Source organism: Fringilla coelebs, assembly GCF_963513975.1.
Source record: "Fringilla coelebs genome assembly, chromosome: 9".
In the NCBI taxonomy this organism is placed as follows: Eukaryota; Metazoa; Chordata; class Aves; order Passeriformes; family Fringillidae; genus Fringilla; species Fringilla coelebs.
Window position 1 is genome coordinate 22,256,239 of NC_140067.1, and position 17,735 is coordinate 22,273,973.

Sequence of the window (17,735 nt, forward strand, 5' to 3'; positions counted from 1 at the left end):
CAAAAGCAAAGGTAATTTTAACCAGTAGCTCTGGGAAGCCTGCTGATACATTAGGGGTCTGATATGACCGTGAAAGATTGATGATAGTGAAAAGCAAGAACAAATGTTCCCATTTTACAGCGTTTAGCCTAGTGTAACACCTCCACTGCAATACAACCTGCAGCCCCCAATGGCCAACTAGTGAGAGGAATTGAAATTAGTTCTGTTACTCATGGAATCACACAAACAACCTGAAGATTCAGACATCATTACTACTTGTAACCTGTTTTTAACAGAACATGACACTAAAGATTCATTATTCTGACATTCAGGAACTATTGAAAGCATTGCAATGATCCTTTTAGCACAGTGAGCACTCTCAGGACATAGCTGTGCTGCTGGTAAGCAACTACCAGTGTGATTCTATGTTTTATTTCCTTCCAGAATATTTTTTTACTATTAAGTGAAATACAGCATCCCAGTAGTATAGAGATATGCAACTTCCTCACTTTCTTTACTCATCTGAAGACAGAAATGGGATAATACAAGAAAATGAGCTAAATCATTGATGTGCCTAGATTTTTAAGAACATAACCAGTAACTTCAGTGTTTTGCTTGCTGCATTTGCAGACCTGTGATAACTTGCAAGTCTGAACAGCAAACTCCTTGAAAATGGTCTGTGTCAAATACAGTGTCTCCTCAGGATCTGCTGCTGCTCTGGAGCTCCCTCCCTCTAAAGATGCTGCAGATCAGAAAGTGTTGGTTCTTTATGCAAGCTTCCCCTTCCTGGCAGAGGGAATAGACATAATAGAATTGGGGTTAATATTGAGCAGGGAGCTGATCCTGAAGGATCAGAGGCAAAGAATTATTACATAAAAGGGAGTTATGATATCAACAGTCCATCTTACTACCTGGATAAACATATAACTCACAATGCATCTGAGTAAAGTTAAACAAGTGCATCAAGGACTGGAATGAAATATATTAAGTTCTGAAATAGTTACTAGCTCTAAAAGCTATCAAGCATTTTTAGGCTGAGAGAAAAATGTGCCTGGTAAATGTTAAATCTACTTATACAAAACAATGCAGTGGTTTATTCAGGACAGGTTTAACAAACCACAGTTTTAAAAATGGCCACATAATCATTACTGACATTTCATGCACTGGCATACACAGCTATCAGAATTCAGGAAGGGGGCAAAAGAGGCCAAATTTCAGTAACCAAATGACATAGTTTATGAATGACTCAGTGTCTGTAAGACCACAGCAATTCTGTAATATAGAGTTCAATACAACATGCTTAACAAGATGAATGTGGATGCTGAAGACAGACAAACCACATCACAAAGCAGCAGCTTAGAAGTGCTTTCCAACCCTACTGATTCTATAATGTTCAGGGTTTTGTACTTATTCAATATAGCTATAGGAGATGTCTAAGTCAAAATACTGCACTCATCCAAAGTAACTCTGCAACCGAGCCCACAATGTGCAAACAGTCCTTCTACATAAGTCAATCTAAAAATATCTTGAGCTATTCTGCAACAACACAATCATTTCTCTTCAACTTTCAAACTACTGTAAGACATCTCATGTTTCTGTACATAAAATACAGGAGCTATTTTAACACAGCTTCCTTGATGACTGCAATGACTCAGCTGCAGATTTCCCTGCCAGCATTACTGTACACTGAGGGTGCAGGTTCTGAGTATGGCTGGGTATCTAAGTGGAGTTCATTCTATGCACAGGATGGTGCTGCAAACCACCACCTCAGCACACCCTCTACTGCATTAGAGACCCATATGGGAGAGGAGAGTATCTGCACACATTTTCACAAGGTATTTTATTCTCCACAACCTGCGTGAGTTTATAGTCAAACCCCTCCCATAACATAGTCTGTGCTGGGGACAGCAGTATCACAGAAATGACAGAAGTTGTCAAAACACAGAAGAACCAGAATTCCATGCAGATGATTCTCTGCATATGAGCATTTCAAGAAGATTGCAGATCTGCTCCTTTGCCCTGCAAGAAGGGATCCCCATGCTGGTGGCAGAGCCTGCCTGGACAGCCCGCTGCAGCCTCACAGCACAGCCACAGCAGAGAGATCAAGTGATTCTTTTTGTGACTGAAATATGAAAAGACTTCTATTTACATCCACTGAATGGCTAACAAAGAAAAAAAACACATATCCATGGGCTGGCCTTAGAACTGCCATTTCACCAAAGAGCATAAGGCCTGGCATTCAGCCATTAAAACAACAGCAGCAAGAAAACAGAGTTGAAGGGAAAGAACTAGGAAGTCTTTGTTGGATCATATTCCCCTTTCTAATATAAAGTCTTCTGAAAACAAGACATTTTGTCAAGTTTGTATCAAATCAACAATAAAAAATGCCTCCATTTCCTCTGCCCTTTTGTAAGAAATGTTTTCCATTTCCAAAAAGATACAGGCATGACAATAGTAAATTATTGATAAAGCTGTATAGAAAGAGTTAAGAACATGAAAAAACCCTGTCCAGTGCAGTTTTTTCATTTGTTTCAAATGGACCATCAGTAAAGATTCTAATTAAATCAGTATTATTCATAATTAGCAGTTAGAAGCTGCAGCTAATTAAAATTTTAGTACATTTCTTTATCTCTGAAAGCCCGAATCTAGTTTGCTACTGAAATTTTTATAAAGCCTGTAAACAAGTATAAATTGCTACACATATGTTTGCAATTTACTAGGTTACATGCACCAAAGGTTTATGGAATCATAAAAAAATACAACTTTGAAAGAAATTTGAAGAAAACCAGCATCAGAAACTGCAGAGGAAATCAATTTAAGAAGTGGTCTCTGCTAGTGAAGACAAATCAGAAAGTCAGTCTCCTCTCTAGCCTAAATTAACAGCTGACACAAACCTTTTTTCTAGGCTGAATTCTTACATTAGGCCATAATTAAGAGGGAAATGGGAAGAGATGGGGAAAAAAGAAAATAAAAAACAACTCCTCTACCAAGACACAGCCACCAACAGAAGAAACAAAGATGCCATCCTATCCTCCCCTCCTTCCCCACTCTCTGGGGTTCCTATTACACCTCACCAGCGACTCATGGGTCTGACTTCACCAGTCTGCACCAAACATGGGAAAAACTGGGAGGCACAAAGGAGTGACCAAAGGCTTTTTGGAGGACAGGGAAGAAAGGAGTGCCAAAAGTTTCCCATCCAAGGTATTTTTGGCCATTAACACGTGTATCACTCCTACCTCAAATGTGGTACAAACGTAATCAATAAACAGGCTTGATTTCAGCAACCACCAAACACAGACACTTCAGTGAGGGAAAAGAATGTTTTCAGATCCAAAAAACCCCAACTTAACAGTATTATGAATACTATTTCCTATATTTCTCTTTAAAGCAGATGTTACTCTATTTACAAGGTTTTTCTCTTCTACAGAGATCCTCTTAGATTCTGTCATTCATCTGTTACCTACTTTTAAACTTAAAATATATGCCAAATATTTAACTTTTCTTCTTTAAAGGCCTCTTAATCATCCCAGTATTCACATGTTACTCAAAAGATGCAAATTACATGAAAATTTTGTTTGGATAGGCATAATATACTGCTAGTTTTGTGCGCTAGCGAAGAATAAACTGAGCATTTCAGAAAATTTGCCAAACTGAAAAATAGAAAAAAAAGCTATCTGGCAATTGTGTTTTTGTTAATTCTGATCTCCCCTCAGCTACAAAAGCTTACATTGAGAAGTGTACATTAAAAAATGGAAGCTCCTCTGAGAGCCTTTGAAACCATGTAACCAAGAGGTCATTAATGCTACTCATGCAGGCACACAGAATTATGAGATTCCTCCCAACACTGAATAAAGTTCAAGTCAATTTTTAAAAAATGCATCTGTATTATCACCTTATTTTTTCCTAGCATTTCTAAGTAACACTATTATCTTAAAAACTTGTTCAGAGGTAGAAATGTATACTAAATTATGCAAAGAAAGGAGGGGAAAATACCCAAAGTATGCTGAAAGTAATACCTCCCTGTTACAGTGTTTCTATATTTGTCCATGGTGCTGACCTTTAATATTTTTACTATTACTTTATAACATCTTTAGCCGGTCTTAATCCTTTTCTTCTTCCTCCTGAGTGGGCACAGTATTTCCACCATGTAAAATACTTTACCTGTCCAACATCTGCATCTCGGAGAAAGCTTACCTAAAGAATGTGCAGCTGTGGTTTTGGAGCTGAAAAATCGACCAAGTCCAAGGTCCCCCAGCTTTACTACTCCTGTAGCTGTAATGAACACATTTGCTGGCTTTATATCTAGAAGAAAAATAAATTAAAAAATTTAAAAGTCACAGTGAGGTTGCAAGAAAAGCTACTCTTCTATTAATAATAGACCCAAAGAGGATTTTATTTACAGGTAATAGTGGTAAAATTTGACAGTGCTACTCAGAAAGAATGGGTCCAGAATGTAGAATTTCAAATCCACTATTTTAACAGTACAACCATCACTCAAGCAAAGAAAACCAAGAGCCATGGAAAGTATTTTTTTTTAAAACAAGCAAACCAAAAAAACCCACACCCCCAAGGTCCAGAAGCATATACAGGGGAGTTCATTACTGCTTTGTATAAGCTACATAGAGAAACTTACATTAGAACTAGAGAACCTCTTTTGCTATGTCTTAAGTAACAGCCTAAATATGTTTTCAAGAACTGTACAGCATTTTTCATCACTTTTGCTGATCAAATTACCCACAGTGGCATAACATCATTTATATGAAATAGATAACTGATTCTCTATAAGAGCAGGCATTAAAAAAGAAGCAAGTTTACTCAGGAGAATGGTTATTTGAACTCATCAATGGAATTGGGCTAATCAAGTAGAAACAAAGAAAAATAATGATGTATACCCCAGACAGTTATTTTTCACAAGTAATATCCAGTTTAAGTTTTAATCCAATCCCTTGGAGACAACAGAAGAGACTCTTATTCTAGGATTTCTAACAAGATACCTACCTTGTTAGTCTCCTAAATAAACTGACCTGTTATTTGTTTGGCAAGGGAGTTTAGCTCTTACTCTGCTGAAGAGCAATCCACCCTAGCCTTACACTTACAGAAATCAGTCCACTTTGATAAGAGGGGATAACAGTTTGCATAAGACACAGGCACGGTAAAAGGAATGGTTAATAACCCTTCAAACACCAGCATTTTCAGGTTTCCAGCAAAAAGGTTACAAAACCTTACAAGCTTTAGAGGAAGACAGAAGCAATTATGTTCTCCTGCTATCTGACCCAGTTTTCAGGAGTTTGGATAACCCTTTGTGTAATAATCCAACATGGATATAGCTCCATTTAAAACAGCTTTAATTGCCATTGCTTTTGGCATGTAACCATGGAATACCATTTGCTATACGTTTGCCAGAAGCTCTGAACTTAGTACTTCAGTTTAAGCAACTTAAATCCCTTTGTTGTGATCTAAAATATACAGAAATTAACTAACTTAATTGAAACATATTAAAGGAAGATACTTGCACCCTATGGAAAGAATCTGTATTTTATGTCCTTCTCTTTGTATCACTCACACTTGCAGGCACCTGTACAAATGCACAAAGGGGAAAAAAAGAGAATCACAAGGGAAAGGCACTTGCAGGGGCAGGAGTATCTAAGCTCATCTGCTAAGGGTGCAAAATTTCCAGCTGCAAATGACAGAGCTCAGCAGACATCGAGGGTCTGTTCCTATCAGGCACTGAGCTGCATTCTAGCACAGGGAGCCACAACCTAAGACAGGCAATGTCACCTGAACCTAAGAAGTGACAGCCCACACACAACTCACAATGCCATAACCAGAGGGATTTCAGAAGGGGAAAAAAATAGCAGATCTAAGAAGAAGCTATACTGTGATCTGTTTTCTTTGACTCAAGTGTTATGAGGCAAAATGAAGACCACATCCAGAGGAGACAGCAGCACCGAGGTTGAAAATGGGCCAAGGAAATTTAGTACCTGACAGGGAAAGCCGGCAACTACAAGGGCTGCTGGGACACAGAGACTGGAAATAGTAGAAAGGAGCAGAGAATTGGAGGAAATGCTCACACCTGCACATAATCCAATAGAGAAGGGACCAGGAGAAAGGCCTGTACATCATAAGCAAGCAGGGCAGGAGCAGATACTCTTAAGACAACCAGGTGCAAGAGCTGTAAAGAATGGACTGGCAGATCTGTGCAAGGCAGGTAGCAACACCTGGGCAACACACCAGGCAAATATAGAAGAATAAACACAGGGCAGAAGATAAGAGCCAGAAAAATGAAGTAGCTAAGGCAGGATATCCATCACTCACAGAACTATTGCTTATTTTGAAAAACTTGCTATCAAACACGTCTACCGCAACAAATGTACAACCACAAACTTCTCTCAGTTTTCTATTACTTATAAAATCTTAGAGAAACATACAATGTTTCAGCTGTCAAAACTGATTTCAGCCAGCTTAATTCTCACATAGTCAAAGGTATAGTAAGGACAAATCATCTTTGATCCTGTATTACCTCTATGCATAACACGACGAGAATGCATATGTTCCAAGGCACTGCAAAGCTGAACAAAGTACTTCCAAACTGTTCTTTCAGGAATCAACCTCTTCTGTTTCTTAAAATGCTTAAAAAAAACATGGTTAGTGAATATTAAAAAATAAAACTTGCAGAAAATTTCTGAAAAAAAGACAGAAAATCCTTAATTAAAAAATAAAAAAATACAAGAGGCTCACAACCTAATGAGAAAGTTTTAACAAAATTTCTTGACACAGAAAACTTTCCCCTTAAATACTGATGTATGTACCATCACTGCATGTGAATAAGTCAGTCTACACACAGAGCCACAAATAACACTAATGAAATAAAACTCCTACCCCAAAAAAGGATTTACACAGCATTTAGCGCTCCTCAGTGTTGGATTAATGTGGCCAGAGTAATCTAGTATAAAGCAGTAACAGAACAAATAAAGGCCAGATATAAAGTTATGTGCCATACAACATCCCAAATTAAATACACTTCCTTACACCAAAATTGTTTCCCATACCCTCATTTTCTAAAACAAAGGGAAAAAAAGAAGAGCAGTATCACACAGTCACAAAGATCATGTAAGAACAATCGGTCACATTAGTTTTAAAAACTTCTGCAGTACATGAAAGGGAATTAAAGGAAATGATTTCTGAAAATTTCACAGTGACGTAACTCCTGTTCTAATATTTTCTATCCTGTATAAAAACCCATTCCTGATCACTGGGAACAGTTCACTGGCCTGTTAAAGCTTACACAAAACAGTTACACTCTGCTATACACATCAGCTTCAAATGTGGTATTCAGGCACTGAGTAACACTCCTCCAAAGACGCCTAACAAAAACCTGGAATGCAGCCAATGTTAAAATGTAAAAGTTTCATCATTATAAATTCTGCAGCTAAAGGGAAAAAGATTGAAAAATTGTTGCTTGTTTAGCCTATGTTTCCAAAGAAATTGTATTGTGTCAGGTTTTGAAGTTCCACACAAGGAGAAAATACACAAACAACATTGAGACTAGCAAAATTTTAGACGGAAAGCAAAGCACTTGATGTATTTTAATTGTGGGTACAGACAGACTTCACACTCATGCACGCTTTAAGAAAGTTCACATAACAAACATTTAATAATTTGCAAAAAAAAAAAAATTTCCATACTACGTTCAAACATGCCACTGAGAAGCTGACAGCTGCATCTGCACATTACAGACACACAGGAGTATGAGAGAGATGCTTCTAAACTACCTATAGCAAAATGCATCAGTCGTACAAAGGATCTTAACATTCCACCAAATGTTTTTCGTTATAGGGATTATTTCAAAATGCATTTTCATTTAAATGAGGCAAAGCATATAAATTACGTCTTTAAATATAATTTTCGTTCACTCTTGGACTGAATCCAAACAAACCCTGTGTATCTGTTCTCCCCATAGCTGGATTTGCATATCAGAGGATTGTTTGATGTCAACAGGAAGATGGAGACCAGGTTTCTTTTCATTTAAAAACAAATACACAATACATCTAAGTACGTCTACATGAAAGCACAGTTTCTTGATTTAAAATGCATTCTGAAATTATCATAATTATAACTAGGTACTTTATTTAAACATTCTGAATTATTATTTTTTTAATTCGAATGATGAAACACCATTCACAAAATGCCTGAAATGGGAAGATTTTCAATTACACATTCCCATTCCCATTTACCTCAAGTACAGCAGCGTACTTTCAAAGTATTTATGTATAAGTTTTCTTTTAACACGTTATTCACTCGCCATCCCTAGCACTGTAGCTGATGTACACTACAAAATTGGCTTCAGTTCTTACAGTGCAAGGAGGCAACTTAAAGTGGTCTCACTCTGCTGAAGGCATTAATAATTTTACAGGACAATAATAACCTCCTCCTGAAAGCATCAATAATATTACTTAACCCCAGAGAATTTATCCATCTAAAGAGGACAGAAAAGAGAGCTGCTAGATATGCTAGCAATGTTTAAAACTAAACAAAGAAACAAGCAGCATTTTCATTTGTATGGGCTTAAAAATAATATCATTATCTTTAAAATAAACTCAATTAATTACTCTTTTCCCCTCAAAATACATGTTCTCAATTTTTTCTTAGGCTGTTGTCTACCGATAAGCAAAACGGTGATGAAAAGCCATCACCAAGAAGATGAATTTTGCAAAACCAGCTATTGAAACAAGTTGTACACTTTTAGGAAACAATCCAGCAGACGCACTTCTGAGGAAAGTCAAAATAAAAATTCCATTTCTGTTTAGAACCTTACCTTCTAACAACAAATGTAAGTTGATGGAAAACACAGGCAAACCTATTTTTATGCCAAGCAGCATAATTAAAATCGTATAGCACACATGAACTGTATTCAAAGCAGGATCTTTTCCTTTCTCCTTCATTTTAAAATAGTCCACAATGCAAACTGCAGTTCTAATGATTGTGGTGTTTGCTCCCTCCCTACAGGGAAGCCAAAATGCAGAAGATAAGATGCTGCAACAATAATTTTTAACCTCTGTTGTAGCACAGCGAAGTAGCAGCACAGCCAATGCTGAAACTTATCCACTGCTTGGTGCCTGAAGCAGCCTGTGGTCCACACCACCCAGTTAACCTCACAGAGCTCTCTCCTACTGTACACAGGTTGGCATTACCTGCCCAGATGTGCCCTCAGAGGAATACAGCCTGACATAGAGCTCTCTCTGAAGTGCTCTCATCTTCAAGACTTCATTATTCTCCTTCTTCCGCCTGTCTTAGGCTCAAAGGACAGTCCTGATGTCCCCCAGACCACTGACTTTCTAGGGTGTGATATTAAAAAAACATGATCCTGTCTGAGGTGAAAGATCAACCTCAAACTAGCTGAAACTGTGCAAAAAGGGAGCTGCTTGTACATGTGCATTAAAAATTTGGGCAGTGCTGCAAGCCAGTGCTTTGTCAGGTAAACAGAACACCAGGCACACTTTGGCAGCAGGCTGGCTCCCTGCAAGAATTATTTGTTTCAAAAGCCATATCCCATGAAATTTCCATCTCCATCTGAGAATAGAATTACAAAAAACTAACTTTGAAGAGTCACCACAATGTCAGTACATTGTGGATAAAACTGCAATGCAGTCATTTAATACATCTGGTCATTTTGGTGGTCATAAATTTGCTAATCAAATGCCTTAAAGAGCTTTAAGGCAGGCAGGCTGTATCACCAGTTCATGTTTTTATCCCTTTTACAGAATGTCTGAGCAGTTTCATCATGGGAAAACAGAACTCTCCTGGTTTTCTAATGGATTGCTAAAAGAAAAATATTCTCCAAATGTTTGCATAAAAATTAAATTAAACGTAGCTGCCCTGCACCTAAACAGCAAATGCCATTCAGTTTCTTGACAAACAAAACAAAAGCAAGATGGAGAAAAAAATCTGAAGTCAGTATAATATAACTTCCTGCCTTTATGTTGAGTTTCTACAGACGATGCTTTAAAGGGAGAACTCCAGAAGTAAAAGTGACAGCAGTTAGCAGCTGGTCCTACCTAGGCTTAAAAGGACAATTCAGACAATACTTACAGCAAAGACACAGGATTATGTTTGGATTTCTAAGAAAACTAAGATTTCCTGCAGATGAGTAGAGAGAGTGAACACAGATGATTTCCACACAACTAGAAATTTAGATATGATTGCCTACATCCCAGTAACCACACCTGGACAAAATTTAGCATTCAGTTCTGATGTTGGTGTATTGAAGGATTTTATGGTGTGATTTAGTCTGGTTTAGGTCTCACTGAACAGAGAAAAACTAGGAATAAATAAGAAAAAAGACAACACTATGAGTGTTTAAGAAGCTAACTGGAGTAAAGAAAGCAAGATGCTTATGAACTTCTCTTGCAGAGAATTGATAAATTGATCACCTGAACAATTTTGCAGAGTCATTGTTTAAGAAAAGAAAAGAACTATGGAACTGTCAAATAAGCCCACAAGAACATATATCTGAATTTTCTCCTGCACATGCTATAGCCCAGAGTTGTTTTTGAAAGACAGCATTTGGAAGAAAAGTAAAATGAGAATGATGATTTCATTTCTTTAAGCAGATTCCTTCCTTTCTTTCATGATTCCATTAGAATCTTGATCACATTTTTTTGTTCTCATTACTTCATTTAGGGCTTACAAAAATATAAAGCATGGAAGGTTTTATAATTTACTGTATAAAGTTATAACAGTGATTCAATGACCAGATACTAGCAGGAAGAAATCTGACTGGCACCAAGAGGAAAGAGATGCAAAACATTTACACAGTAGTTCTGAGTAACACAATAAAACTCTTGACCACTTCTGACTGTGTTTCTTTGGGAGCTTGTTTTAATATGGACGAGCAGGAAGACCAAAGAGGAAAGAGGAGGTCAGGCAGCCATAATAGGAAATTATGGAAGCACAAGCAAGAGCTCTCACTCTGTGAACACAACAGAAACAAACCACAACGGGCAAGGGCATGCAGGGTCAGCAAGACAGGCCAGTGAAGATGGGTGGCACCATCCCAATGCTCTGGAGACCTATGAATATAGAGAGGAAGTCTGTACCTAAGTCTTGTTTTCTATTTTAAAAGCTACATAATTCTAGCAGCAGCACAGCATCCCAGGAGTTTTGTCTGGTTCTGTTCTTTGATTAATGCACCTGCCCATCTGTTTAGACCATGGCAAGTTTTCTGCCATTTTTCTTTGCTTTCTATGCAGAACAGAAATAGAACTTCCCACCACATCCTGATTCATTCATTCAGTTTGATATACAGTGTCATCAAATTTGCCTACATTTCAAGAGTAGCAGCTGTCTCTTACTTGTAAAAAGAGAACAAATACCAAAAAAACCCACCCAAACTATTTCTCATCTATCAACTGAACATACCAAAAGCAGCAAGTCTTCAACCAATAAAGTGATGAAAATAAAAATATTTACCTGCTTTGTTTTCCAACTTTGATTAACTGTTGCTTATATCCCCCCTCACTGAAGATGCCATACACTTATTTTTTACCCTTTCAGAATTCACAACAAAAAGCGTAAAAAAATTAAATCTTCCTTTATTAGTCATCTTAGTATACAGCAAACTATTTCAAGAAGAACAACAAAAAACTAAGATACTGTACAAAAATTAAGACACAAAATAATGGTACTAATAGAAGTACCTATTAGCATCAGAAGGACAAGTCAGTAGAATTAAACTGTGGTCTTTCCTTTAAAAAAAAAAAAAAACAACAGAAGAATGCTGCAGGGACACCACAGAAGTGAGACAGAAGCATCTTCTCAAACAGAATCTTATTTCAGAAAAAAAGGACATTCACTTGCAAGAAATAATAAGCCTTGTAAAAAATGCTTCATGTTTTCCATTTTAGTATATATTCTTTCATGCTAATAATCAGACTTAGTAAGACTTTTGGTTAAACTCCTATTCCTTAGAAAGCTCTGGACAAAGTCACTTTACATAAATGTATTTTTAGCCAACTTTCTTTGCAGGGATTCATTTCATTTTTCCTTACTGAGCAGCCCACCTACAGTCCCTCTGTTCCACCTAACATTTTTGCTGATGCAAAAGAGCAAGGACATAGAGTGCTCAGAAATAGAGATCACCTACTGAAATCTGATATACTTGCAGAACCACTAATATAAAATTTCCAATACTGCATCATTTTCCTTGTCTCTGCTGTTACTGCTGAGTGGGGCTTCTTAATACACACAGCCACATGTTTCAATTCAACAGTATCTGTTTACATGCATCTCTCTCCCAAAAAAAATCCCCTTGGGAAAACTGGTACAGCATGAAGAGGTGAAACTCATGTTTGAATCATTAACTCTACTTCCTAATAAAAAATATGACACAGTAAATACAGAGGCTATCATCTTAACTTTTTTTCCCTTTCTCTACTAACAAGATTTGAAATCTCTATTCTGAGCAAGTTATCCACCTAGTGCAAACACTGACAGTGCAAATTTTTCAAATGCAACTCTGAAAAATGAAAAGTATTGTTTGCAGGTCACTTCAAACAATAAAAGCATCCAGAACTATTATTCAATAAAATCTTCCAACACTCCCTGCTCTTTAAAGGCTCACAGACAATTTTAGTGGGCAAAGGTGGAGATGAAATCTCCAAAGCCTGTGTAAGTTAAATGCAGTTTACTGTCAAGTTAACTTTTCACAGCTGACTGACACCATTATTTTCCTGTGTGTACAGCCAGAATTTCCACAACAGCTTCAGGTGTGATGTCTGTGAAGGCAACTGACCACAAGACAAAACACTGTTGATTGTCTTAATTATTTTAGCAGAAAACCTGCCCGCTTGTTCTTATTATTCCAGCAGCAGACACACACAATGGCTGACTCACAGCAAAACTAACCAGGCTGCCTGGCAATTACCCAGCCCAATTATCCCACTGATTATCAACTGGGGGACCAGCCAGCTCTCATTCTGCCAGCACTTGTATGTAACACACACAAGGTAAACTGCTACTGCTGTTCTCACTGTGGTCACTTGTGGCTGACAGAAATGGTGACAGTGGAGCACCTGTCAGACACGCCAGTGACATCCATGGATGGAGGAAAAGCTTACCAGTAGCAGCTCTACCACCCTGCCAGGGCTCTGTGCCTTCAATTTTTCTTTTAAGACTTCACAGCTCCATCCACAGAGCAGCCACTTCCCTTCAGAACACCCCACCCTCTACTTTTTCACCTGCTACACAGCTAACATAGATACACAAAGTTGAATAGGATGAACTATTTTTTAATTACTGGAGGTAAAAAAATTTTAAAAGAAAAATAAAGTTTTTAGCAGCCTTGAAAAAGGTTAGTGGCAAAAATTAGCCTGACTGGTTCAAAGCCCCAGGTTCCTCCCTTAGGAAAAGGCACATAAAAATAGTTTAGCTTTGATCTGTAATTAGCACACTCTGTGTTACACTATCCTATTATATTAAAGGGTTCTTCAAGCTACACTTTATCTTTTGAAGCTTTTTTCAAAAATGAGTAAGGAAAAAAGCTAAGGTAAAGGTGATACAGAAAGCAAAAAACAAACCACTGAGGAAAAAAATATTTCTAAGCTTTTAGCATATATCAATGATGTAACTTCAGCAAAGTGCCAAACTGTTCTATATTATAAAATATAACCATATGCTCAATAAAAATACTTTGTGTGAGGAGGTTTGGCGTGGGGGTGGTGGTACTGGGGGTTTTTGTTCTTTAAATTAAATCTAGCAGTCATGGAAAGAAAAAAAAGCACGAGAGACACAGATACTGATAAAAGCCAAAAGAACCAGACTCCATGTTTTAAAATCTGCAATAATGGATCAAGGTAAATCAGTAGCGTGAAAAGAAAAAAATCACAAGCGTGCACAAAAGACTACTTTAAAAATACTTTTCCCAAAACCATTACATCAATTATTTTGACATAAATATATGTATAAGAAAAACCTCAGAATTAGAGCCACCATAATTTCTCCCCCTTGAGAGTGTGTGCATGCAATTTTCAGTTCTGTTTTCTTTATGTTAGAAGACCCTTTACTCATTCATTCATGACACTCAGCTAATGAGCAGTTTGAAAATGTCTCTAGGCTTTGTTTATTGTGCACTATTCATAACCTATTATTAAATATAAGTTTCAGGGAGGGATACAGTTTCCTAGTATGCATTGTTGGAATATCAGATTAATAAAATATCTTCACAAATGGCCTTAGAAATGATGAGGTAGTAATATCCCCATTTTACAGATTAGAATGTGGGCCAAGAATAGAGATCAAAAGTGTTAATTAATTCTGGCACCAATTTAAGCACCTCCTTCTCAACATACATAGCTTTATGAAACAGTCCATCTTCAAAGCACAGTTTCCACTCAGAATGAAGCTGTGAATGCTCAATACTTCTACTAATCAAGAGCCAGAGTTTTGCCTTGAATGGCAGAAATACAGAATAAGCAATTAGAATTATTCCCAAAAAGCAGTGGTCGAAGTGGTTTATTCAGTATCCCTTAGGAAAAGAACAAGTAAGGACGGTCTTTGGAAAAACCTTGAATTGTACTAATCACAAAATCTTTGTCTTTCAAATTCCCTGTCTAGTAAACCACCATTGCAGCAAAGAAGGCAGCAAACAGCTGCAACCATTTCTACACAGAGTAGCTGCACCCTTAACAAAGTGACATCCCATCCTGTTCCCAGCCAGTCTGACTCAGCCCATCCAGGCTCTCTCCCTGCAGACAGTTAGTCTGTCTGTCTGTCTCAAGGATCCTTGCCCCATCTGTCCCATTCTCTGACAACAACATATCAGCTCTTCTCCAACCTCCCTGTCCCCATGCCCAGTACTGGAAATCCCATTTCACAATTTCCCAATACACTACTCTTATTCTCTTACACTCCTCAGTCTCTACTCCCAGTGGTATAAATTCCCTGTCTGCCTTCTCCCAAACCCTGCCCAGCACAGGTGAGCTTGTCCTCCTTCTTCCAGGCAGAGCCTCTCTCTGCACCTAAGGATTACTCAGCTACTTGTCCCAGCCCGCTCCTCAGTCTGCCTTGTCTTCCCTCTTTCCCACATTCATCTCAGATTACTCGCTTTCCCAGGTTGTTAGAAAGAATAAACACCCTCCAGACACAGGAAAGCTTCAGCCCACCCAAAGCATCTAGAAAAAGCTATTTCTGGCAATGCCACTTCGGTCACCTATCCTGGCTCCAGGTCCAAGCACTGACAGTCACTCAGGTGGTGTCAGCACCGGCAGACAGAGCAGGCTCACACAGCTCTACATGTACAGAAATTCTCCATTTCTGGCATTATGCTCCAGCAATTTCTGTTAAGCACATATGTTAGAAGAATTGAAATTTAGGTAAATTTTCACAGCCATTACTGTAAGAAAAATCCCCTGAGTTTTGCATCTGTTTCAAGGCACAAAGGGGCTTAGAATATTTCAGATTCAATGGTTGCAAGATATTATAATGAAGCAATGGCATGCAACATTTCCGTAGGAAATTGCTATATTTTGACAAACTGAAAACATTCTCACCCAACTAAATATTTGGCAATCCTAGCAGCAAGCAGTTAGTCCTGCTGGACATGTGTGTGCATGGCAGAAAACAGCTTCTGCAACACTGCCATTCAAAATACACAGGAAATATCATTTTTCCCACCAGCTTTCCAAATAGGAACACCAACTATCTCCTACAACTGCTAAAGTTTTAGATCAATGTTTTGGATAATAAAAAGAGAGATAAACAAATAATAACCCTCAGTTAATGGCTGAAGGTTTCCCAAAATCCTGGAAAGGGCATGCAGAATTTGATACCTGGTCTGCTGAATTCTGACAATGCACCTCTTCCCTACACAGATGCTTCCCTTACTTCATACTCTCAAAATTCTCGCTAGTATCACAGCAAAAGCAAACTATTGCTATTGCAATTAAACAGTCAAACTATAGCTACCATGTACTAGCAATACTTATCAGAAAATCCTGCTTTCTGCAAAAGCATCTCTACATTTCTAGTACATTCCCAGGACAGCAATCCACCAGAAAACAGTTGGAAAAAAACCAAGTGACTCTCCTCCATTCCCAGCAACACAACCAGCCTCACTGCAGAGAGAATGGGCAGTTATGGGCTCTGAGGCACCTGGGGCAGCTCACCCTTACACAGGTAAGCTAGCCAACCCCAGAATGCTGCAAAACTCCAGAGCTAATGTACTTTGGCATGGGAAGCAGGGGCTGCATTCCAGACCATGTGGAGAGGAGAAATTGCCTGATGCAGTTTCATATAGTGAAGCCCAAAATATCCACCACTAGTGAAACATTGAAATAAGAATCGATGAGATTTCAAACAAGTCTGAACAAAGCTCCAGCTCCTGCAAGGAACAATTTAGATCTGCATCAGTTACTCGGAAAGAAGTGACTATTCCTGCATTTGGACTATCCTATAAAAAACAAGTTCAAGGACAAAGAATTCACTGGTCCTAGCTACAGAAACTGGAAATACCAATAGGAATTTCATATTCATGTTTTAAAATATTTGTTATTTTACCCAGCTAATTATAGTATGTTTATTTAAAGTTGAAAAAACATGCACAAAAAGTGCTGTCTGAGGAGTGATTGAAGTGGCTAGGTAACATTTTGTAGAATTCAAGTTATTTTCCATCTATCTTGAGAAGGCTGTGCACATATTTTCAACTGTTCAGATGAAAGCTTTTATGCTTGTTTCCAAAACATGATCAACTTCCTTAAGATCTGTATGACATATTCAGTTTAAAGTCTGCGATTTTTTTTCAGTGCTCTAAGATTATTTGCCAGAAGAACCTAAAACCTAAAAATAACTGCAGAAATTAAACAGACTTTGAAGTTTACTGCTGAGTTAAAAACCCCCAAGATTTTAGTGCCTCGATAACATCGCTTCTTGCAAGCCTAGTAATTTTATATTTAACCTTAAATAATATGCTAATTATTCTGCACAACAATTCAAGTTCTCTTGTTCCAAGATCTTCAGGACAGACTTTATGAACTAGCTCTTTTTACTGAATTATCATAATGTATTTTCTTCATTCAATTAGTAGATTCTTCTTTATTTGTGGCAATTTCTTTATCCAATATATCAGCTGCTGCTTGAAAACAAGAAAACAAACTAAAAAACCCACAGAAAATGTTCACTTTGTCACTGTTTGTGGCAGAGGAGAACCATGACTAACAAGAAAAGGGACCAAGCCTCAAACTTGCCTTGCAACATATCATTGTATTGCAGAAGGAGGTTGTATTATGAGGTAACACCAGTTCTCATGAACTACCCTGAACCTTGGCAGCCATGGATTATCACATGTTCTGCAGTGGAGACCACAGACAAACAACAGACCATGAGCAACTGGGACTTAGCACAATAGTTAATAATGATTTACTTGTAGTATCTTGGAGGTAATAGTATCCAGCAATCTAATTCACTGGCAGAAAAGTCAAGAGTTTTTCCTTCTTTCACCATGCTCGCAGAGGGGTTACACAGTGTTGAAGTACTCCAGCACAAAACCAACAGAGAGTCAAACACAAAGATTTCCCCCTCACTCCTGTTTCCCTCTGTTTTACAGATATGCCAATATGCCATATTCGAGAATTCTAAGAGGCCATTGGAAGCTCTACAGTAAGATATCCTCAATTTTGAACTCTCTTGCTTTTGAGAATGGAGGCTATATTGAAACATTTCCCTGTGACAGAGACAATTAAAAAAATAATGAAGGTAAAGTGGAT

The 17,735-nt window shown here is 37.9% G+C and overlaps 1 protein-coding gene across 2 annotated transcripts in view; it reads right to left on the reverse strand.

Annotated features, from left to right (window-relative positions):
* Positions 1-17,735, reverse strand: part of NEK7 (NIMA related kinase 7) — a 68,348-nt gene that overhangs the window by 20,983 nt on the left and 29,630 nt on the right. For both annotated transcript variants that reach the window (XM_084211786.1, XM_084211787.1), the window contains exons 6-7: positions 6,500-6,608; positions 4,174-4,281 (exon numbers count right to left, since the gene is read on the reverse strand). In XM_084211786.1, coding sequence (XP_084067912.1) covers positions 4,174-4,281; positions 6,500-6,608 — 217 coding nt within the window. The remainder of the gene's footprint in view (positions 1-4,173; positions 4,282-6,499; positions 6,609-17,735) is intronic.